The sequence below is a fragment of the Schistocerca cancellata genome, chromosome 2 (genome assembly GCF_023864275.1).
Source record: "Schistocerca cancellata isolate TAMUIC-IGC-003103 chromosome 2, iqSchCanc2.1, whole genome shotgun sequence".
NCBI classification, from domain to species: domain Eukaryota; kingdom Metazoa; phylum Arthropoda; class Insecta; order Orthoptera; family Acrididae; genus Schistocerca; species Schistocerca cancellata.
The window spans coordinates 1,071,929,240-1,071,954,032 of record NC_064627.1 but is presented as its reverse complement, the minus strand read 5'-3'; the positions used below and the strand labels follow the sequence as shown (position 1 = coordinate 1,071,954,032).

Sequence of the window (24,793 nt, the reverse complement as noted above, 5' to 3'; positions counted from 1 at the left end):
CTCCTGCTTACTATGCAGGTGAGTTAACCACTGCTCCATCCGGGACAACACTATACCAACTGCGCGCACCATCTCGGCACGCCTCACGGCCACAGAGCGCCACCTACCCGCAGTCCATTTCTCCCATGTTCGCTCTCAGATTCCCCACAGGAGTTAGGACGCATTTGTGCATCAGCCCAGTTAGGCCAATCAAATTATATGAACACGTCCAAAAGAACAGACACCACACGTTCATATAGTCACTGTAGTGCCTGCTCCACTATCTACTTCTCATGTGACGATACTGATAACCCACTCATCACAAAGTGTTCAGTACCCCCGTGCAAGTGATCCACGAGCGAGTTGAGAGTGCTGCTGCCGCTGCCGACAGTACCTGGGTAGTGAGGCAGGGTGGCCGGCCAGACCAAGCGGAGCCCCCGAGCGCGGCGACGTAGTCCGCCCTGCGCTCCATCTGGCGCTGGGCCTCGCGCAGCTCCACGTCCACGTGGCTCAGCGTGTCCCGGAAGCGGCTCAGCAGCGCCTCCTTGGCGTCGAGCGCGGCCGCGGGCACCACCTCCGTCTCCGGCCGGCCCCTCACCTCCAGCCAGAGGCGGTTGGCGTGGCGCAGCAGCGCGCTGCGGAAGATGCCGTGCTGGCGCTGCACTTCCTCCAGCACCTCGCGCGCCGTCGAGTACGGCGTGATCGGCCGCCGACCCACTGACGGCTGCCGGCATAAAGGAAGAAACGCTCTAGTCATTGGAATAGTCTACGTACGTGCGCTGTGCAAATGCCATGGGCAGGGCGCACAAAGACAAGACGACGAGAAATTAAGAGTGCACAAAGATTTCCACTCTTCGTCATAAAGCAAGTTTGTGGACGTGTTATCTATTTAAGGGACACAGTGTTAGTTTGACAGCTTTGGAACACTTCTTGTCAAGCAAGACAGAAAGATTAGGAAATATTCCTTCAGAATTGGTACAGTTGTTAGGTGATGTGGCTACAAAACTATCGTTATTTTCAGTGTATAGTGTGCATCCATACAATCTTGAGGACAGCAAGTACAGGAAGATGATCAGTAGACCGTGCATCCAAGCTATTGACCACAATGACATACAAAAGGATGGAAGACGAAATTTAAATTGATTGAATGGTTGATTGAGAGGGGTTATGGGACCAAACGATGAGGTCTTCAGTCCCGCGATACCGAAGTTAGTCACAGAAGGAGAGTAAAATTATAAAATAATGAAGATTAAACACACATTGAAAGGCACAGAAGGTGAGACAAAATCTAAAAACTGGAAAAAGGGGACAGTCTTTCCACAGGGTGCCAGACCGCGAAGACAGAAGTCCCAACCACAACCATCCTGCCTCTGCGCGAATACTAAAGTAGAACTTTATACCTGGAAATAAGCACTTTCACGGAGGAAACTGAGGACTAATTCAACCAGCCACGAACCGCCTGCTAATATTAAATTTAAGGAATCAGGGAAACTATACTTAGCACGAAGGGCAAAATGAAGGGCACAATATGTGGGCTACCATCAGTCTCGCCCCACAGCCACATTGTGGGGATGGGTCGTTACATAGGGCGACACAATGGGTGAACCTGGTATGACTAATGCATAGACAGCATGAAACATTGACTCCTTCCTAGAGGAGGGGAAGAAAGACCGCCAAACTGCAGCAGACTCCTTGGTTGAGCGGAGTTTATTACTAAGAGCAGTAGCACACCAGATGTCATTCCATTTTTGGGCAAAGAGAGATAGGACGTAGATCCGCATATCCACAGCTGGATTCATGAAAGGAAATTGGGGTAAGTATTTGCTGCTCTAGCCAGATGGTCAGTTCATTCCCAGGGATGCACACATGACTTGCCACCTAGAGAAAGGATACATAACAGGAAGCATAGCCAAGGGCAGAGAAATAGTAGAGACTAAAGGGTAACGAGAATAGCATCGGTCGATAGCCTGCAGGCTGCTCATGGAGTCTGAACAAATTTAAACACACTGTAGGGAAGCCTGAGAAACAAAAACGAGGGCTGTGAATGGCTAAAAGCTCTGCTGTCAACACACTACATGATCCCAATAATAAATGTTCTAAGCCAGTAGGAGACATGAAAGCGTATCCCGCCTTGTCGATTGTCTTAGAACCATCAGTGTAAAAGATGGTAGCACACTGGAACTCTGCAAGGATGGCACATACAAGACACCAGAAAACCCATAGGGGCGACGGAGATCTTAGGACCCTGGAATAGATAGGTCCTAATTCGTGGTCTTGGATGCAAGAGGGGTATGGGAGGAAAGACACAGGCTGCAAGCCAGTGAGTGGAGAGACCACAACAGATGTAGTGAGACATGCCAACCGGCAATCCCACCATGGGTAGGTGTCAGGAGGGAGACATCCCTCGTTGGCAGAGACCACAGGGTTCACTGCATGCTCAGGGAATTGACAAATGGCGATTGTGTAAGAAACCAGGAGTTTGCTTCGTCCTGCAACCCTCAAGATGTTTGGGCCAGTAGGTGGAGAGCAATAAGCTTCCACATCCATGTAGTCTAGGTGGCGAATATGGGGCAGCCATGACAGCTTGTTATCAAAATAAAGGCTTAAGAAACGGAACTTTGCTACAACATCGAGGAGCTGGTCACCTAAATAAAGTTCTGGATCGGAGTGTACTGTGGGTCGACGACAAAAATGCGTAACTCGCGTTTTGGAGGGAGAAAATGGAAGCCCTTGGAGGTGGCCCACGCAGAGGCCTATCAGATGGCGCTTTGGAGTGGTCCTGGACAACAAGTGCAACATCCTTGGTCCACCATCTGTTTAACGACAGGGGGGATGGGGGACATGTGGATAGGGGGGGGGGGGTGAGACAGCAGTGCCAGCAGCATGGAGAATAGTGGTTGCGACGCCTTTCCCGACTGCATCAATGGAATACGAAAGGGAGATGTGCAGAGCAGGCTAATTACCCCTGCAGAATGCCCAACGCAGGGGACTGTCTGCCTGGCAGCAACAGGGGAATGAAATAATCACCAAAAGTGGTCACTGTCGCAAAGCTCACCAAGGGCTGATAAATGTAGGGAACCCACAAGAGCAGAGTAGGGGATCGTGAGATCGACATCAGTAAAGATGCCATAAGTGGCTATGAAGTGGGAAGGGGAACCATCATTGAGGAGACACTAATAGAGGTCTATAATAAGTTGGTGAATTAGGAGACCCCTACCCGTTGAAGTGACACTCCCTCACAGTGGGTGGTGGGGACTGAAGTCCCCAAGGAGGAGAAACGGCAGTTGCTGGATTAAGGTAGACAGTGCAAAATAATTAAATTACCGACCTGGAGGGAGGTAGACATTGCCATTGGCGATTGCCAGACTCATTTGCACTCTAACCACTATTGCTTCCAGGTTGGTACATAGGGGAATCCAGTCACTGATACCATCAGAGTAAATCAAAGTGCAGGCCCCACCAGATGATAGCTTCGGGCCAGCACAGTTCCGACAGAATGCCCGATAACCACAAAATGTTGGAGAGTGGTCATCACTGAAATGTGTTTTTGAAGAACAAGACAACGTAGAAGAGGAGACAAGTTGCCTTTCCTGTAGGTAACGACAGTATCTGTTGCAATTCCACTCGATGATCGTGTGGTGAGAGTCCAAGTTAGACATTTTTTTGTCATCAGTCTACTGACTGGTTTGATGCTGCCCGCCACGAATTCCTTTCCTGTGCTAACCTCTTCATCTCAGAGTAGCACTTGCAACCTACGTCCTCAATTATTTGCTTGACGTATTCCAATCTCTGTCTTCCTCTACCGTTTTTGCCCTTTACAGCTCCCTCTAGTACCATGGAAGTCATTCCCTCATGTCTTAGCATATGTCCTATCATCCTGTCCCTTCTCCTTATCAGTGTTTTCCACATATTCCTTTCCTCTCCGATTCTGCGTAGAACCTCCTCATTCCTTACCTTATCAGTCCACCTAATTTTCAACATTCGTCTATAGCACCACAACTCAAATGCTTCGATTCTCTTCTGTTCCGGTTTTCCCACAATCCATGTTTCACTACCATACAATGCTGTACTCCAGACGTACATCCTCAGAATTTTCTTCCTCAAATTAAGGCCGGTATTTGATATTAGTAGACTTCTCTTGGCCAGAAATGCCTTTTTTGCCATAGCGAGTCTGCTTGTGATGTCCTCCTTGCTCCGTCCGTCATTGGTTATTTTACTGCCTAGGTAGCAGAATTCCTTAACTTCATTGACTTCGTGACCATCAATCCTGATGTTAAGTTTCTCGCTGTTCTCATTTCTACTACTTCTCATTACCTTCGTCTTTCTCCGATTTACTCTCAAACCATACTGTGTACTCATTAGACTGTTCATTCCGTTCAGAAGATCATTTAATTCTCCTTCACTTTCACTCAGGATAGCAATGTCATCAGCGAATCTTATCATTGATATCCTTTCACCTTGTATTTTAATTCCACTCCTGAACCTTTCTTTTATTTCCATCATTGCTTCCTCGATGTACAGATTGAAGAGTAGGGGCGAAAGGCTACAGCCTCGTCTTACACCCTTCTTAATACGAGCACTTCGTTCTTGATCGTCCACTCTTATTATCCCTCTTGGTTGTTGTACATATTGTATATGACCCGACTCTCCCTATAGCTTACCCCTACTTTTTTCAGAATCTCGAACAGCTTGCACCATTTTATATTGTCGAACGCTTTTTCCAGGTCGACAAATCCTATGAAACTGTCTTGATTTTTCTTTAGCCTTGCTTCCATTATTAGCCGTAACGTCAGAATTGCCTCTCTCGTCCCTTTACTTTTCCTAAAGCCAAACTGATCGTCACCTAGCGCATTCTCAATTTTCTTTTCCATTCTTTTGTATATTATACTTGTAAGCAGCTTCGATGGATGAGCTGTTAAGCTGACTGTGCGATAATTCTCGCACTTGTCAGCTCTTGCCGTCTTCGGAATTGTGTGGATGATGCTTTTCCGAAAGTCAGATGGTATATCGCCAGACTCATATATTCTACAGACCAACGTGAATAGTCGTTTTGTTGCCACTTCCCCCAAGGATTTTAGAAATTCTGATGGAATGTTATCTATCCCTTCTGCCTTATTTGACCGTAAGTCCTCCAAAGCTCTTAAATTCCGATTCTAATACTGGATCCCCTATCTCTTCTAAATCGACTCCTGTTTCTTCTTCTATCACATCAGACAAATCTTCAACCTCATAGAGGCTTTCAATGTATTCTTTCCACCTATCTGCTCTCTCCTGTGCATTTAACAGTGGAATTCCCGTTGCACTCTTAATGTTACCACCGTTGCTTTTAATGTCACCAAAGGTTGTTTTGACTTTCCTGTATGCTGAGTCTGTCCTTCCGACAATCATATCTTTTTCGATGTCTTCACATTTTTCCTGCAGCCATTTCGTCTTAGCTTCCCTGCACTTCCTATTTATTTCATTCCTCAGCGACTTGTATTTCTATATTCCTGATTTTCCCGGAACATGTTTGTACTTCCTCTTTCATCAATCAACTGAAGTATTTCTTCTGTTACCCATGGTTTCTTCGCAGCTACCTTCTTTGTACCTATGTTTTCCTTCCCAACTTCTGTGATGGCCCTTTTTAGAGACGTCCATTCCTCTTCAACTGTACTGCCTACTGCGCTATTCCTTACTGCTGTATCTATAGCGTTAGAGAACTTCAAACGTATCTCGTCATTCCTTAGTACTTCCGTATCCCACTTCTTTGCGTATTGATTCTTCCTGACTAATGTCTTGAACTTCAGCCTACTCTTCATCACTACTATATTGTGATCTGAGTCTATATCTGCTCCTGGGTAGCCTTACAATGCAGTATCTGATTTCGGAATCTCTGTATGACCATGATGTAATCTAATTGAAATCTTCCCGTATCTCCCGGCCTTTTCCAAGTATACCTCCTCCTCTTGTGATTCTTGAACAGGGTATTCGCTATTACTAGCTGAAACTTGTTACAGAACTCAATTAGTCTTTCTCCTCTTTCATTCCTTGTCCCAAGCCCATATTCTCCTGTAACCTTTTCTTCTACTCCTTCCCCTACAACTGCATTCCAGTCGCCCATGACTTAGATTTTCGTCCCCCTTTACATACTGCATTACCCTTTCAATATCCTCATACACTTTCTCTATCTGTTCATCTTCAGCTTGCGACGTCGGCATGTATACCTGAACTATCGTTGTCAGTGTTGGTCTGCTGTCAATTCTGATTAGAACAGCCCGGTCACTGAACTGTTCACAGTAACACACCCTCTGCCCTACCTTCCTATTCATAACGAATCCTACACCTGATATACCATTTTCTGCTGCTGTTGATATTACCCGATACTCATCTGACTAGAAATCCTTGTCTTCCTTCCACTTCACTTCACTTACCCCTACTACATCTAGATTGAGCCTTTGCATTTCCCTTTTCAGATTTTCTAGTTTCCCTGCCACGTTCAAGCTTCTGACATTCCACGCCCCGACTCGTAGAACGTTATCCTTTCGTTGATTATTCAATCTTTTTATCATGGTAACCTCCCCCTTGGCAGTCCCCTCCCGGAGATCCGAATGGGGGACTATTCCGGAATCTGTTGCCAATGGAGAGATCATCATGACACTTCTTCAAATACAGGCCACATGTCCTGTGGGTACACGTTACGTGTCTTTAATGCAGTGGTTTCCATTGCCTTCTGCATCCTCATGTCGTTGATCATTGCTGATTCTTCCGCCTTTAGGGTCAATTTCCCACCTGTAGGACAAGAGAGTGCCCTGAACCTCTATCCGCTCCTCCGCCCTCTTTGACAAGGCCGTTGGCAGAATGAGGCTGACTTCTTATGGCGGAAGTCTTCGGCCGCCAATGCCGAATATTTATCAAAATTTAGGCAGTGGCTGGGATCGAACCCGGGACCGAAGACGCTTTGATTATGAATCAAAGACGCTACCCCTAGACCATGGGTCCTATAAGTTAGACAAACAAGCCAAGAGGGATCATGTGACTGTCAGTAACTGTCACCAACAAGGATGGGGTGACATAAATACGATGTCAGACGCAGGTTGCAAGGGGTGGGTGGAGAGAGAGCACCTCTGGTGATCTTATCTTGGCACTACTTCTTCTTAGGTGGAGGAGGGCAGGACTGAGTACAGGCGTCTTCAATATCTGGAACTGAAAGAGTGGTGACTTTGGGGCGCACAGATGGTGTGTCTCGTGACCGACGGGTGGTAGGAGTCATCTGGCATGGGAGATGTTAGGGAGAGGGGTCCTGGGAGGGAGTCTGATCACCAGCATGTGCCGAAGAAAGGGGGCACTTTTTTGACTGGGTAGGGCGAGCGGCTCCAGGATGGGAGGTTGTGTGAAATGCTTGGGAGGGGGAGGGGAGAGGGGGATGAGGTAAGGCGGAGGAAGGAGGAAACGAAGTAACAGAGGCAAAAGCTGAAAATAGTGACACTGGATGGAGTGTGTCATAGTTTTAGCGAGCATAAGCATAAGACAGGCAATCCAGGGACTTTTAGTCTTGGATCATCTCTCTTTTCTAGGCCAGGCGATCTGGTGAGCGAGGGGATGGGCTGTCAGCACATCAGCACAGGTGACACACACACACACACACACACACACACACACACACACACACACACACACACACACACACACACACGTGGCGGAACACAGGGGCTTCCCTCATGGAGTGGGTGTCCCATCACTAGACAGAGTGTCTGCTGTACAGTGGGAAGACATATGCCCAAAACGCAATCACCAAAAGCAAGACATAGGTGAAGGGACATACGGCTTCATGTCATATCTGTAGCACATAACCTTGACTTTATCTGGGAGGGTACCCCTTGGAAGCCAGAATGAAGGCCCCAGTATCTGTGCAGTTGTCTTTCTGCACATGTCTGACAAAACGAACAGAACGCCATACCACTTCATAATAGCCTGGAGTTCATCAGTTTGCAGGCTGAAAAATCACTCCCTGGACCATATTCAGAGATCAATGAGCACTAATAGACACTGGGACATTGCCAAGGCGATCACAGCCACGAAGATCTGCAGATTGGGTGGCAGAAGAAGCTTTGATGAACAGGGAGCCCGACCGCATCTTACTAAGACCCTGCTTCACCAAACTTGTCCTCGATATTTTCCACAGAAAAATGGCTTACTGGCGGTGAATATGTTCCCATCTGTCAAGGTACAGTCGAGGCAGCGGAGAAAGTATTTCATCCAAAGATGAAAGACGGTGTAGCCAAGGAAGAGAAGGTTGCCAAGTCCTATGAAGCAGATTTCAATGAACCTTCATTCGAAGACAGCTGTTTAAGAATGTCAAGATTTTTGCAGGTTAATACGATTCATGCGCGAAGCATCCGTCCTGATGGCACCCACTCTGACCAGGAGCATGCGACATGGGTGCCACCCAGCCACAGCAAGGGCCATCTGGCACGGTTGCCACTGGCAGGAGTTGCGACGCTCCAAGGAGACAAGTAACCACTCCTTGGCGTAAATAGGGAGGGAACAGCTCAGTTATCAGTAGTGTGATCCTTGTGGTGTCAGGGGGCTCAATCACATGGGTACGTAACAGCCCCACCACATGGACTGGCTACATGTGCTGGTGACCTAGCAGGGTGGAAGGGGGGCTACAGCAGGGAAGGGAGAGGGGAAGGAAGGGGGGGGGCGAGGAATCCACACCATAGATGCTAGGGAGGGAGTTCTTCCACACGTGGCTCACACTAAGAACAGAAAATACCGAAGGGGAGGTCAAACCTCAAGCGGGGATTTAAATGCCCAAAAGGATGAAAGAGTAGGCAGAAAGAACAAATTTGCAAACAATACAGGAAACCAGGTGGATATGCAGGTCGACATAAATCAGGACAACTTACTAAAGAACCTCTGAGCCCCCTGGGGGAAACAAATTGTATTGGATGACTATTCATTTGGTTTTAGGGAAGGCAGGGCACTTTGTAATGAAAGAAAGGTTTAAGAACAATCAAAACACCTTCACACCATTTCTCGACGTAGAAAAGGCGTTCCGCAACGGAAAATGCGGAACTATTTGAATCTTCCGGAAGTTATAGGTATGAATTATAGAGCGGGACAGGTAATACACAGTAAGTTTGCGACCAGCAACGATGAGAATGAAAGCGCAAGACAGAAGCTCAAACTTTAAATGGTTTAGTGCAATGATACCGATTCTCCTATATCCTGTTTTCAGTCTAGGAAGTAGTGAATCAAATAGAGATCTGATAGTGGGATTCAAATTCATTGTCAAAGGTTATCATTGTTAACATTTGCTAATGATATTACTACATTCTATCACAGTGAGGGAGAATTGCAAGATCTGTTTAATGGAATTATTCTGTTCGGCACAGATTATGGGATTTACTGTAAACTAAAAAGATTGAAGTACTGAGAATCTACTGAAATGAGGTTAATGGCAAACCTATCAAAATATTAAACGATATAGCTGACTAAGGGAGAAATTCTGTCACCTTTGAACGAAATCAGCACTTTACGGACGATAAAAGGCTGATGTGGCAAGCAGCCTAGCACAGAACGAGTATTCCTCGCAAAGAAACGTCTACTCGTATCAAATATAGCCCTTACTCTGTTTAGTTAGTTTTGGGGTTTGATGGGGGCTAAACATCGAGGTCATCTGTCCCCAGTTCCAAACAGACATACTTGTAAAAGGCCCATACAGTAAAAGCGTAACCTCTGCACCCAGAGGGAGGGAACACCAAGGGATAGAGCTAAAATGAACACCGCAGGAATACAAAATAGAGGACATTTTAAAGGAGGAGAGCAAATAGGTGACTAGAGTAAAACAGACTACAGTGGTTGATGGATCAGATAGGTCAACCACTCAACTACAAACGAAGAACCTCCAGCTGGAAAGCGTTGATAGAAGTACCAACACAACTTGTTACCATAAAAGGCACTATTTTGATATCCACGTCACAATTAAAACTCGCTGGAGTGGGTGTAGCCTGAGAAATCATGCGAGAGCGCCCACACTAGAGAGTGATAAAACCTAGCCACACGGATAAAACCTAAAACTGAGTAAGCTATAGAGGCATCGTCACCGAGAATTAAAGGAAGTGCAGCTGGTAAATTAAAGGACTGCCGCAAGGGGGCAGTCCATCAGAAGATGGACCACTGTCAGCCCTGCATCACGGCGACACTTGGGCGGATTCTCACGGCGAAGGAGATAGCTTTGGGTCAACCGCGTATGTCCAATTCGCAGACGGCAGAGAACAACTGAGTCACTACGCGTGCTCCTCAAGGATGAGTTCCATACGGCCGTGGACGACTTGACCATGCGGAGCTTATTTGGCGTGTTCAAGACAGACCATTCAGAGCTCCAGACATCGTGGACCTTGGGATGTAGTGTTGACCGGAGGTCTCTTTCCACGAGACCAATCTCCACGGGTGGCGAAGTGGTGGCCTGCTTGGCCAACCGATCGACACGTTAGTTTCCTGGAATGCCTATGTGCCCCGGGGTCCACACAAACGTCGCTTAACGACCACACTCTGCGAGGACAAAAACAGCGCTTTACTCTGAAAGAAATTTTTGAGAATGTGTACTCAATCTGTGGAAAAACTGGAAAATAGATTCATGCCATTTGAACAAATGTCTGTCACTACTAATCATCTCTGCTGTTGAGATACGTTGTCACAAAATGCTGGCAAATTTTTGGGCATAAATGCTTCACCAAATTTGGCGTTATTGGTAGAGGAGGGGCTGTGATTGAATTACTTTGGGAAGATGAGTGTGCTCACTTTCTCCCTTAGGATTTCCTACTAGCGTATCCTGTCAGACCATGTTGGAAATAGTAATAAAATGTCATATCAAGAGACACCACTTACCATCTTAAAGATTTGAAGAGCCATAAATGTTCATTGAGACAAATCTTTAAACCGCAGTGTTCATTTGTCGAAACTCATTTACCGAAGAAACTATTTCAGATATATGTTACACGTTAGTGCAGACACGACCGGCCAGGAACGTGTGGAAGCCGCTAGTCTAAACTGCGGCAGTTCGCGCACTTACCGGTTTTATAGCAGAAACGGCAGAACTTTCAGTTCCGTCGCCATCTCCACTGCCATTGCGATTGCCGCTGCCGTTGCCGTTGCCGTTGCCATGTCCACTGTGAGTGCCCTCTGTGACGTCACCCACAGCAGGTGCTACTCTGAGCCTCACTCCTGCCGCTACGCTGTCTGCAGGACTGTCAGGGGCAGAGGCCGGCACGGACGGGCGCGCAGCCCGCACCACTTGCAGCAGGGTCGACATCATGCCACGGACTGAATCACAAACGATAACTTACTAAACCAAGATGTAACCAGAGGAACGTGTTGACAGGCCGTAGTTGGACTAATCACAGTCCATGGACGTCAGTTTCCTGTCTTAATAAAAAGCAGTTCTATAAACGCTAAAATAAAGTCTGAAGATTGTAAGCATATTGCATACAGAACAGTTCCACTTAACGTTGTCACTCTTAAGTGAGCACGTCGCATGTCAATCTTATATCATGAGATCGCTGCTTTGATTCTCATTAGAGGCAATTTAACATTTGTTTGACTTCAATATATCTTTCCTAATTGAAATGGTTATAAAATATTCATCTAATTTCTAATTCTCTAATCAAAATATCATCCTCTGTTTTAATTGCTAATTGCATGGGACAGCGAAAGTTAATAAATAATTTTAGTAATTTATGCTAAACAAGGAAAAGGTTCGAGAAACATTGAAAACTAATACAGAATGACATTTTACACATGATATAGAATCTGTACGGAGATACCCACATTACAATTAAAACCCCGCAAAAACGGTAAGTTTTGGCATGAAATGTGGGTTAATGCAAAGCGGCATTCTGACTTCCTTTTCATTACTGTAACGAACGAGACAGAGAGGAAAGTACACCAAACTACTGAGGGTAAAAAAGTAAAATCCAAGTTTACTTATGACAAACGTCTGGAGAGACCAAAAAAGACCAAGATCGCTTAAACGCGTGGGCTGAAGGTGCCCAAGTATTTGTTCTTTACCCAGGAGAAAAGTGAAGTGTTTGTCAAGGAAAGCCATTGGCAATCAGTGGCGCAAGTCGAAATGGGCAGGGGCTGGAGGGACAGCTTCAGATGACTCATTTCAGGCATCTTGGCAGTGTTCTCTCCGATACTGGCACTATGGACATCATTCAAGTAAGTATTAACTTCTATAGGATAGTTTAAGACATAATTCTGAATAAGGAAATATCAAAGACATGTGTTATCTATGAAACTTATTAGATGCCCATTTTGACTTGCTTGTGAAACATGGGCCATGAAAAGTAAAAACAATCAGCACAATTCAGGCAGCTGCCTCTAGTTTTGTTCATAGTACGGTCGGAAAAGTGAAGGGATACGATGCGGATTGAGGAAATCCCAAAACAGGCTAAAGTCTTAAGGCTACAATGCAAAATAACCTAGCAGCGGCTGAAGTGGTACGGATATATGCGACACGTGGACGCTAACAGGCTATCAAGACTACTGTAGGATTTGAAACAGACAAAAACTTTGCACGAGAATATGGTATAATCTGACATCGAGCAGACAGGACATACCTGGTACAGCATCTGTGAAGGAGGGACGTATAATGACCTAACTCGTGAAGAAGCTTCGTATAAGATGGAACGACGTGGTCTTTATGATTAAGGTATGTGTTTTTAATATGTCTGTAGTGTAAATTCAAGAAACAAAAAAATGGTTTCATTTTCTATTTTACGTTTCCCACTTTTCAACCAAATTTCATTTCATTATAAGTACTCGTCTCTTAATACAAGTAGTGATTAAAAATGAAAATGACATTGATCACAAAGTTATGGCGCATGTCAATGTTTGGTACATTTGAATATAATAAATACTGTACTAAAAGGAAAATTGATTGATAGAGGCGGATTTTTTCAGAGATTTCGTGATTAGAAGGTTACATCGCTTCACAATCAGCAGGTCATCTAACTGTGGCGAAATGCTTTGTACGTAACAGCATTCGGAAAACTTCAGTGTCCATTTTTTCCGAGTATTTTTGACAACTGTCTTCCGGATTTGGGAAACTGATGCCCGCGCACTGACCAAGGCTTGTGTATGAAGAAAATACCAGTGGCTCTATTCTGCCGTTGAGAGTCACATTCTAACCACACTCACTCTACAGCCACACTCTGTTATGCCACAAAAATTGGCTTGTTTCTGTTAAAACTTCCGGACCGCGGTCCATACACAGATCTTTTGTACCTTCTCGTACCCATCTTTGTATCACATTTATAGATAGAACTGACGAATGTGGGGAAGGCCTGAGAGCTCTGAACTTTTAGAGAACACCATTCGTCACCTCATACCGAATGTACGGTTATTTCACACCGGTGATTTTCTCGATTAATAGTACCCCATCGTTACTTTTTTCGTACAAAATAGCCATTCGTATTTCATTTAACACTTTCTTTGTGCTAAAATTATCACAGTGTTTATTGCCGTTGTACAAGCGCTGTCTTAGCTAGAAATCTAGTCCCACGAACTTTTATTTCATGTTCTCCACACGGGAACGCATGCCCCGCTAAAACCAACTTTCAAGTTTCTATAATGAAAAAGCTACTCATTTTCGGCTAAGAGGACGTTAACACTAGCTTATGTTGTTCTCATACATATTTTCCTATAACCGCAAAGCCCTCCTTGCTGTTAATGTGGGGCGACCGCTTTTATTTTTTGAAAGCCTCTCCAAGTTCTTGAATTTGTTTAAAAATTAGTTGGTCCGATTGTAGAACATCCGTCAACTAGTTTCGATAAAGCTCCACATCACCCAGTTATGAAGGGTAAGTTTCCATCTCGTCCTTCCGAAAGTAAGATATCGTGCAAGTGATACTTCAGAACAAAGTAATCTTTGGCGACAAACTGAGAAAGAATATCCACTAGTATTTGTGTCTCCCCACAAGCCACAACTCCGAACTGGCGTCACCGAAGAGCCTACGCACGTGCACGTCGTTTCTTCAGATCACCGAAAGTGTTGCCAACATTGCTCTGAGGAAACACTTAAGAAAAAACAGAAGTATAAGGCACAATTTATATGGGACTAAAATCGGGTCTATTCCCACAACTTAAGAGATGCGATGCGTTCTGTACCCTCTTCGTCATGAACTAACGAGCAAGTTTGTTTATGGCAAAATCTTTATAGTCAGAGATTTCAACAATACATTTTTAATATATAGGGTGTTTTCTGTCCTGAGAGAATCTCAAAAACTACGCATCTGATTAAAAAACGGGAAACACTCATTCACTCACTCATTGTGTACACCTCGTCCCTCATTTCTTAAATACTTTCCTTCATAACCGCAATGCGTTATTTATTAGAATGCAAGCTACATGATAGAAAACTGAAGTAGCTTACATTTAGGAAGGAAGTGGTAGGAATGTCTATTATGCTGTAACCCTTTATGCTCAACGTTTTCTAAACAGGGTACAATCGCTCGCTTCTTTTTGTCTGGTTAATGAACAGTTCTCCACGGAGAAAAGTTTAAGAAAAAGTGATAGAAGAAACTGCATTTAATCGTAATTCCCACATTAGCACTCCTCGATTAAGAGGTGAACCGGTAATTAGACTACCGATTGCCGTATTTGAAATTTAGAAAATAATGTCCGTTTCATATTTCCTGTCTTGCCAGGGGTAGCAAATCATAAAATGCAGGTCAGCAGATACAAAACTTCTGCCAGTATCTGTGAGGACGGGGCGTGAGTCGTGCTTGGGTAGCTCAGTTGGTAGAGCACTTGCCCGCGAAAGGCGAAGGTTCCGAGTTAGAGTCTCGGTCCAGCTCACAGTTTTAATCTGCCAGGAAGTTTCATATCAGCATACACTCCACTGCAAAGTGAAAATCTCATTCTGATCAGCAGATACAGATACCCCAGTTTTTCTGCTCTTGCCTTTTTCTGACTAGTCTACTTTCGCGAATCAAGTAATAGACATAACAAAATGGTTCAAATGGCTCTGAGCACTATGGGACTTAACTGCTGAGGTCATCGGTCCCCTAGAACTTAGAACTACTTAAACCTAACTAACCTGAGGACATCACACACATCCATGGCCGACGCAGGATTGGAACCTGCGACCGTAGCGGTCACGCGGTTTCAGACTGTAGCGCCTAGAACCGCTGGGCCAATCCGGCCGGCAATAGACATAACAGCCAAGTGAAGTGGCACAGTAGTTAGCATGCGCGTGCGCCGCCCCCCCCCCCCCCCACATACACACACTATATATATATATAGTTTTTTCTGTCCTGAGAGAACAATCTCAAAAACTACTCTCATTCGGTAGGACGATGGTGTGATTTCCCTAGATCGCTCAAGGAAAATGCCAGAACAGTTTCTTTGGAATGGCACAGCCAATTTCCTCTCCATCCCTGACACCATCTGAGGTGGTGCTCCATCTCTGATGGAACCCACACCAATATTCATTCCACCCAACAAGCGTTATTGGACTGGTTACGTGAAGGTAAAAAAAAATCAGTGTTCAAGGTGTGGAATAATTGGTGACAAACACGGTGTCCATTCTTTATCGATGGCATCTTAAATGGTAATAAATAACATTCTTTGAGTGCGATATTCCAGTACTGCTTGCAGACCTTCACTTGGACTAATGACAGGCAGTGTCGGTCCAGCACATTCTGTAGCAGTATGGGAAGCAGAATGCACGTACAATTGTGGGTCTAATGAGGTGGTCCAGTGTCTTAGTCTGGAAGATTGCTGGCATTTGCCTTGCTTTTGATAATGGGATTACTTTCAGAGTGAAGTTTCTATTGAAGTGCCAACAATGCGTGATTAGATGATTCAATATCAACTCTTGCCAGCAGACTGGATTGTAAACTTCTTAGATGTGTCTAATTGTTCAATGCACAGATAAATAAGTGCATGGAAGTGAACGTAAACTTCTTTAGCACTTACTGCCAATTCTCACAAAGAAACACCCCACTGGAGAGAGGTGAGGGCACCTCAAGCTTTCTCACAATTACTGAACACATCTATTCCTTTTCTTATCCAGTCCGTTTTTCTGGAGATAATATATTTTGGAACTCAGTTGTGTTATTTGTCTATTACAGCTCCATCTATTGTGTAACGGCAGTAGTGCTACATTCAAAACTTACGTATTTTGTCTCCACATGATATTCCTATTTAAGATTTCAATTTTGCACCCCACTCCACCCGAGGAGTGGGGCACAGGTGTCAACAATAGTATCACAGTCCAGCGCTTTTCAATATATTGAACCCGTTTTCGATATTAATCCGATGCGTGATTTGTGATATTTCGTCTCCAATACAAAAAACACACATTCTGTGTTATACTCTCTATCAGTATGGTTTACGTTTCCACTCAACATGTTCGTATTTTTGTAATAGTTGTTCGCGGTTCTATTAACTACGGTAGTTTAAACGCATTTCAAGAGAGGCTGGAGATTGATTAATAAATACACTCCTGGAAATTGAAATAAGAACACCGTGAATTCATTGTCCCAGGAAGGGGAAACTTTATTCACACATTCCTGGGGTCAGATACATCACATGATCACACTGACAGAACCACAGGCACAGACACAGGCAACAGAGCATGCACAATGTCGGCACTAGTACAGTGTATATCCACCTTCCGCAGCAATGCAGGCTGCTATTCTTCCATGGAGACGATCGTAGAGATGCTGGATGTAGTCCTGTGGAACGGCTTGCCATGCCATTTCCACCTGGCGCCTCAGTTGGACCAGCATTCGTGCTGGACGTGCAGACCGCGTGAGACGACGCTTCATCCAGTCCTAAACATGCTCAATGGGGGACAGATCCGGAGATCTTGCTGGCCAGGGTAGTTGACTTACACCTTCTAGAGCACGTTGGGTGGCACGGGATACATGCGGACGTGCATTGTCCTGTTGGAACAGCAAGTTCCCTTGCCGGTCTAGGAATGGTAGAACGATGGGTTCGATGACGGTTTGGATGTACCGTGCACTATTCAGTGTCCCCTCGACGATCACCAGTGGTGTACGGCCAGTGTAGGAGATCGCTCCCCACACCATGATGCCGGGTGTTGGCCCTGTGTGCCTCGGTCGTATGCAGTCCTGATTGTGGCGCTCACCTGCACGGCGCCAAACACGCATACGACCATCATTGGCACCAAGGCAGAAGCGACTCTCATCGCTGAAGACGACACGTCTCCATTCGTCCCTCCATTCACACCTGTCGCGACACCACTGGAGGCGGGCTGCACGATGTTGGGGCGTGAGCGGAAGACGGCCTAACGGTGTGTGTGACCGTAGCCCAGCTTCATGGAGACGGTTGCGAATGGTCCTCGCCGATACCCCAGGAGCAACAGTGTCCATAATTTGCTGGGAAGTGGCGGTGCGGTCCCCTACGGCACTGCGTAGGATCCTACGGTCTTGGCGTGCATCCGTGCGTTGCTGCGGTCCAGTCCCAGGTCGACGGGCACGTGCACCTTCCGCCGACCACTGGCGACAACATCGATGTACTGTGGAGACCTCACGCCCCACGTGTTGAGCAATTCGGCGGTACGTCCACCCGGCCTCCCGCATGCCCACTATACGCCCTCGCTCAAAGTCCGTCAACTGCACATACGGTTCACGTCCACGCTGTCACGGCATGCTACCAGTGTTAAAGACTGCGATGGAGCTCCGTATGCCACGGCTAACTGGCTGACACTGACGGCGGCGGTGCACAAATGCTGCGCAGCTAGCGCGATTCGACGGCCAACACCGCGGTTCCTGGTGTGTCCGCTGTGCCGTGCGTGTGATCATTGCTTGTACAGCCCTCTCGCAGTGTCCGGAGCAAGTATGGTGGGTCTGACACACCGGTGTCAATGTGTTCTTTTTTCCATTTCCAGGAGTGTATTTTATCAAATTAAACCTCTATAAAGACACTTACGATTTTGCCTCCCAGAACCCCGAACCTAGCCTCAATCGTGCCAAAGAGCGTAGATGCGATAACTGTAGCGCCACGTCACAAGTCATGAAAGCGGTTTCTATCACAGTAAGCTATTCGGCACAATACAAGAATGACTAAAAGCAATTAGTTATGGGGTTCAGAAAACAAAGCTAGAACACTAGCCCTGGAAATGTTAATGACCTACCAGACACACACTTTATTTTGACCCTTCACACTGGCTCCTGTGTAAGTGATTGCCTTGTGCCATTATGGGAGACACAGGCGTTTGTCGAAGACAATTTCGCTCCACACTTCTTGGGTACATATGTGATAAGTCACAAATCTAAAGCTAGTGCCGATAGACTCTGCCATCATGCAGATCCTTGGGTAAACTTTGTCAGTACTGGAAGATAAACGTATAAAGTAGAAAATACAAAGGGTTTTTACATCTAATAAGCAGTACATGCGTATAACATCTGTTGCACGAGGAATGAAAAAAATTGAGGTTTTCAAACGTCGTCTACGCTTGGTTAATACAAAAAAATCAGAACACGTTCACGTAGTGCGAAAACAGTAGATAGCAATCTAGACTTGTCTCAGTCGGCAGTTATTTTTAGTTTGTAGAGCTATCACATAAAAATTTAAGACATTTAAATCTTACAAAAATCCTTTATACAGTCATGTTCATTGAATTGTCTGGACTGCACTGTAAAAGCAGCTAAAGGATAGCTGTTATCCAAATAATTGTAGTTTTTTCTCAAATGCTGTATATAATCTAAATTTATAGCTTCTAAATACGTACATAGATCTACTCAGTACGTATTTGAAATTTTGACAAAGTCTCTGAATACCAAACGAGACGAAATATTCAAACCTATCATTTCGCTGAAAACTCACTTATGGTAGCCTGCGAATGTCAACAAGAATTACTCGTCAGGCACACTTACTGCATCCACCAACCATTTAGCTTGTAACTGCTTTATCAACTGGATTGAATTTCCGATTTTATCAATGGCATGCACATGCGACGTTTTTACAGAGGAAGCGATACCACACGTCGTGCGCAGGTGATGAATTAACACTGCAGCACAGACGAAACTTAAAAACTTGAGAAAGTGATGCAAGATGTTTCAACTTCTATACATCTCCACCTGCGTATCTGCAATAAAGGTTATCCACCTAACTAAACAAGTAATGTCACTGGATAGTACACAGTACTGCGTGACGCGTCTTAAAGATGGGTAGCAAGCTTGTGAGCGATGGTTAAAACTCGTCATGATTTAGTAACCATGTTTGTTATGAAATCTCTAAGTCCGGAGCCTCCAATACTGGAGTAAGCTTTGAAGTTATATGATGCACTTTTGTACGACATCTCATTGTTTGGAACTCGACATGCAAAAATTCTCCATCATGTAACCTTTGGGTCTTAGCATGCAGAAATATGCCACGACCAATGAAGGGTCAACTAAAATTACAGTTCGAGTAACGTTCTAATTAAATCGTCTACCTGACTATACACGGTTTGCAGCAGTTTGCTAGAAATAATTGTACGGTAGGTATAAACAGCAGCCTTCAAAGTGGCAAGTAGCCTCAGAGCCACCCATTAACAGTTGCTGTTCACTGCCATCACTTTATTGGACTCTTCGCCAAAAAAGAAGCTGCAAGTCGCGTCATCTTCCGATGACCCTCAGTTGCTTTCCCAATAAAACAGATGCCCTATAATGCAGTGTACTGCCTGTTTGTAAGTAAACATTAAGAACTAACTCTTGCACTCTATACCTGTTCTCGTCCTCCACGTCAAACCTCTGGGTATATCTAGTGTACGTCCCTCAGCATTGTATGCAACATCATTACTGTAATAAATTTGTTCCACAAACGAGCCCGAAACTAATAAAAATAATATCTATCCTCACATCTGCCAAGGAATCAATTTCGTATGTTAGAAATCTCTCACTGATAAACATAGAAATCTCATGTTGCCAGGTTCAAGCTGCTCCTGGTTTTAATATTTTCAACAACAAAATATTTATCCAATTTAGATGTAAGATAGTATTCAGTTTTAACACAGCCCATTACTTTGAGAAGAAAAGTGTGAAGGCTTGCATTCATATCCGCCACCAGTTCACATTCTCTATGGAGAACTGTGGATTACAAACATATTACATGTGGCACTTTATCATATTTCAGAATATGCTAAAGTGCCACATGTAATCCTTTACAATGTCTGTGTTGGCTCGATTTCAGTGGAGTTATAAATACGTTTTTCCAGTGTAAGCCATAACCATAAGACAACCTAATAATAATAATAATAATAATAATAATAATAATAATAATAATATACACACTAGGCAGAGATCAGAACAAACCAACACACAGAAGAAACGCACCAAACCAGCATGGCAACACAGGTTACAGATCAGAATAGAAAAACTGAGAAAAGGCATCGGACAGCTAACACAATTTATAAGAAATGAAATATCAGACAAAAAACGAAAAAGGTTAGGTAAAATCTCGCAACAAGAAGCAATAGAGCAATTAGACGAAAAAAAGCAGAAATTGCAAGCATTGGCCAAACGACTTAGAAGATACAAAAAAAGTGAAAATAGAAGGAAACAAAACCAAACATTCAACACAAACCAAAAGAGATTTTACCAGACAATAGATAACACACACATTAAAATAGACAATCCACCAAACATAACAGACATGGAACACTTCTGGAGCAACATATGGTCAAACCCGGTACAACATAACAGGCATGCACGGTGGATACAAGCAGAAACAGACACATACAAGATGATACCACAAATGCCTGAAGTGATAATTTTGCAACATGAAGTCACCCGAGCAATTAATTCTATACACAATTGGAAAGCCCCTGGAAATGATAGAATAGCAAATTACTGGCTGAAGAAGTTCACCTCAACACATTCACATCTAACTAAATTATTTAACAGTTACATTGCAGACCCATACACACTCCCTGATACACTTGCACATGGAATAACCTATCTGAAACCTAAAGATCAAGCAGACACAGCAAACCCAGCTAAATATCGCCCCATAACATGCCTACCAACAATATACAAAATGTTAACTTCAGTCATCACACAGAAATTAATGACACATACAACACAGAACAAAATTATAAATGAAGAACAAAAAGGTTGCTGCAAAGGAGCACGAGGATGTAAAGAGCAACTGATAATAGATACAGAGGTGACATATCAAGCTAAAACTAAACAAAGGTCCCTACACTACGCATACATTGATTACCAAAAAGCCTTTGATAGTGTACCCCACTCATGGTTACTGCAGATTTTGGAAATATACAAAGCAGATCCTAAATTGATACAGTTTCTAAACACAGTAATGAAAAACTGGAAAACCACACTTAATATCCAAACAAATTCAGATAACATCACATCCCAGCCAATACAGATTAAGCGTGGAATATACCAAGGAGACTCATTAAGTCCTTTCTGGTTCTGCCTTGCTCTGAACCCACTATCCAACATGCTAAATAATACAAATTATGGATATAATATTACTGGAACATACCCACACAAAATCACACATTTGCTATACATGGATGATCTAAAACTACTGGCAGCAACCAAACAACAACTCTACCAATTACTAAAGATAACAGAAGTATTCAGCAATGATATAAATATGGCTTTTGGAACAGACAAATGTAAGAAAAATAGCATAGTCAAGGGCAAACACACTAAACAAGAAGATTACATATTGGATAACCACAGCGACTGCATAGAAGCGATGGAAAAAACAGATGCCTATAAATACCTAGGATACAGACAAAAAATAGGAATAGATAATACAAATATTAAAGAAGAACTAAAAGAAAAATATAGACAAAGACTAACAAAAATACTGAAAACAGAATTGACAGCAAGAAACAAGACAAAAGCTATAAATACTTATGCTATACCAGTATTGACCTACTCATTTGGAGTAGTGAAATGGAGTGACACAGACCTAGAAGCACTCAATACACTTACACGATCACAATGCCACAAATATAGAATACATCACATACATTCAGCAACAGAAAGATTCACATTAAGCAGAAAGGAAGGTGGAAGGGGATTTATAGATATAAAAAACCTACATTATGGATAGGTAGACAATTTAAGAAAATTCTTTCTAGAACGAGCAGAAACTAGCAAAATACACAAAGCAATCACTCATATAAATACATCGGCTACACCATTGCAATTTCATAACCACTTCTACAACCCTTTAGATCACATAACATCAACAGATACAAAGAAAGTAAATTGGAAAAAGAAAACACTACACGGCAAGCACCCGTATCATCTAACACAGCGACACATAGATCAAGACGCATCCAACACATGGCTAAGAAATGGCAATATATACAGTGAGACGGAAGGATTCATGGTCGCAATACAGGATCAAACAATAAACACCAGATATTACAGCAAGCATATTATTAAAGATCCCAATACCGCAACAGATAAATGCAGACTTTGCAAACAACAAATAGAAACAGTAGATCACATCACAAGTGGATGTACAATACTAGCAAATACAGAATACCCCAGAAGACATGACAATGTAGCAAAAATAATACATCAACAACTTGCCATAAAACATAAACTAATAAAACAACACGTTCTCACATACAAGTACACACCACAAAATGTACTGGAGAATGATGAATACAAGTTATACTGGAACAGAACGATTATAACAGATAAAACACCACATAACCTGACATCATACTCACCAATAAAAAGAAGAAATTAACACAACTAATTGAAATATCCATACCCAACACAACAAATATACAGAAGAAAACAGGAGAAAAAATTTAAAAATACATCCAACTGGCTGAGGAAGTCAAGGACATGTGGCATCAGGATAAAGTCGACATTATCCCAATTATACTATCAACTACAGGAGTCATACCTCACAATATTCACCAGTACATCAATGCAATACAGCTACATCCAAACATATATATACAACTACAAAAATCTGTAATTATTGATACATGTTCAATTACCCGAAAGTTCCTAAATGCAATATAACATATACCATACAGTTACAAGGAAGTCACGCTTGACCGAGGTCCGCGTCACATTCCATTTTTAACCAGACTTAAGTCTGTGAAAAAAAAAGTCAATAATAATAATAATAATAAAACACGTTCCCACATACAAGTATGCACCACAAAATGTACTGGAGAATGATGAATACAAATTATACTGGAACAGAACCATTATAACAGATAAAACAACACCACATAACAAACCTGACATCATACTCACCAATAAGAAGAAGAAATTAACACAACTAATCGAAATATCCATACCCAATACAACAAATATACAGAAGAAAACAGGAGAAAAAATTTAAAAATACATCCAACTGGCTGAGGAAGTCAAGGACATGTGGCATCAGGATAAAGTTGACATTATACCGATTATACTATCAACTACAGGAGTCATACCACACAATATCCACCAGTACATCAATGCAATACAGCTACATCCAAACTTATATATACAGCTACAGAAACCAGTAATTGATACATGTTCAATTACCTGAAAGTTCCTAAACGCAATATAACATATACCGTACAGTTAAAAGGAAGTCACGCTTGATCAAGGTCCGCGTCACTTTCCATTTTTGACCAGACATAACGTCTGAGAAAAGAAATAATAATAAAGTAAATTAACCTCTTACGTATGAGAAATGTACATGGCCTGACAACAAAATAAATCACCAGTTTTATTATGACGATAAATCTGACGAGTATTCGTTGCTACTGGAGTAACTCCTTCAGAAAAAGTAAGTCATCAAGTCTTTCCAACAATCTTAATTCAGCAGACAACCAACGTAAGGATAGATGTTAACATTCTACACAATAGTAATTTGAAAACTTACCCCAAGTACGCGTTGGCCCAGCTTCATGAAGAATGAGCGTTGGCTCCGCTCCTCCTGCACTGGCTGTGATGGGCATGGGTGCTGTTACTGGCTCAGCTCCTTCCCCTATGGCCCCGACAGACATGGGCAGCGACACTGGTTCAGCTCCTTCACCAACAGCCTCGAAGGTTATGGGAAGTGGCACTGATTTTGCTCTTTCCTCTCTGACCTTAACGTGCATGGGTACAGGCACTGTCTCTTCCTGTTGTCCACTGGCCCCAATGCACACAGGTGCTGGCGCTGGCTTGGCTTCATCCTCAATGGTACCACTGGGTGCAGGTGCTGACACCACCTCAGCTCCTTCCCCACTGGTACCAATGTGCGCTCTCACTGGCTTGGTACCTTCCCCACTGGTCCCAATGGGCTTGGGTGCTGGCACTGCCTCTGTTCCTTCCTGACTTGCACCAATGGGCATGGGCCCTAGCTTAGTTCCTTCCCCATTGGTCCGAACATGTACAGATGCTTCTTTAGTAATAGGTTGACTGACAGTAGCTGAAACTAATTGGACTCCATCACTATCGGCCAAAGCTGGAGTGTTGTGTTCTGTGGTTCTAGGTGGATCACTGCCTTTTGACTCTACTGGTGACTGCTCGTCTTGACTTATGCATTTAGTTTCATACCATGCCTGCACTCTTTCACCTTTGCTGTTATCAGCACTGGCTGGTGTATTTCCAGAGGCATCAACAAATGCAGTCTCATATGACAGTTGACTTGATTCACTACTAGAGTCAGTGATTGGTGATGGTGGCGGTGGTTGGGTTACTGTGCTACTTGAGCCTTTACCACTTGTGGTTGCTGCTGGTGGCTGTGCTTCAACACCAGTGGCCTGTTCTGTCGATTCTATATCCTCCTCCAACTTTTTATAAGATTTCCACTGTGGAGGTTTCCTCAT

General features: G+C 43.7%; 1 protein-coding gene across 1 annotated transcript in view; it reads right to left on the bottom strand.

Moving 5' to 3' along the window:
• LOC126161161 (mucin-4-like) overlaps positions 1–24,793 on the bottom strand; it is a 36,920-nt gene extending 12,127 nt beyond the window's left edge. Inside the window, exons 1-3 of the mRNA XM_049916963.1 lie at positions 23,863–24,793; positions 11,162–11,286; positions 374–703 (exon numbers count right to left, since the gene is read on the bottom strand). Of these exons, the coding sequence (XP_049772920.1) occupies positions 374–703; positions 11,162–11,286; positions 23,863–24,793 (1,386 nt within the window). The remainder of the gene's footprint in view (positions 1–373; positions 704–11,161; positions 11,287–23,862) is intronic.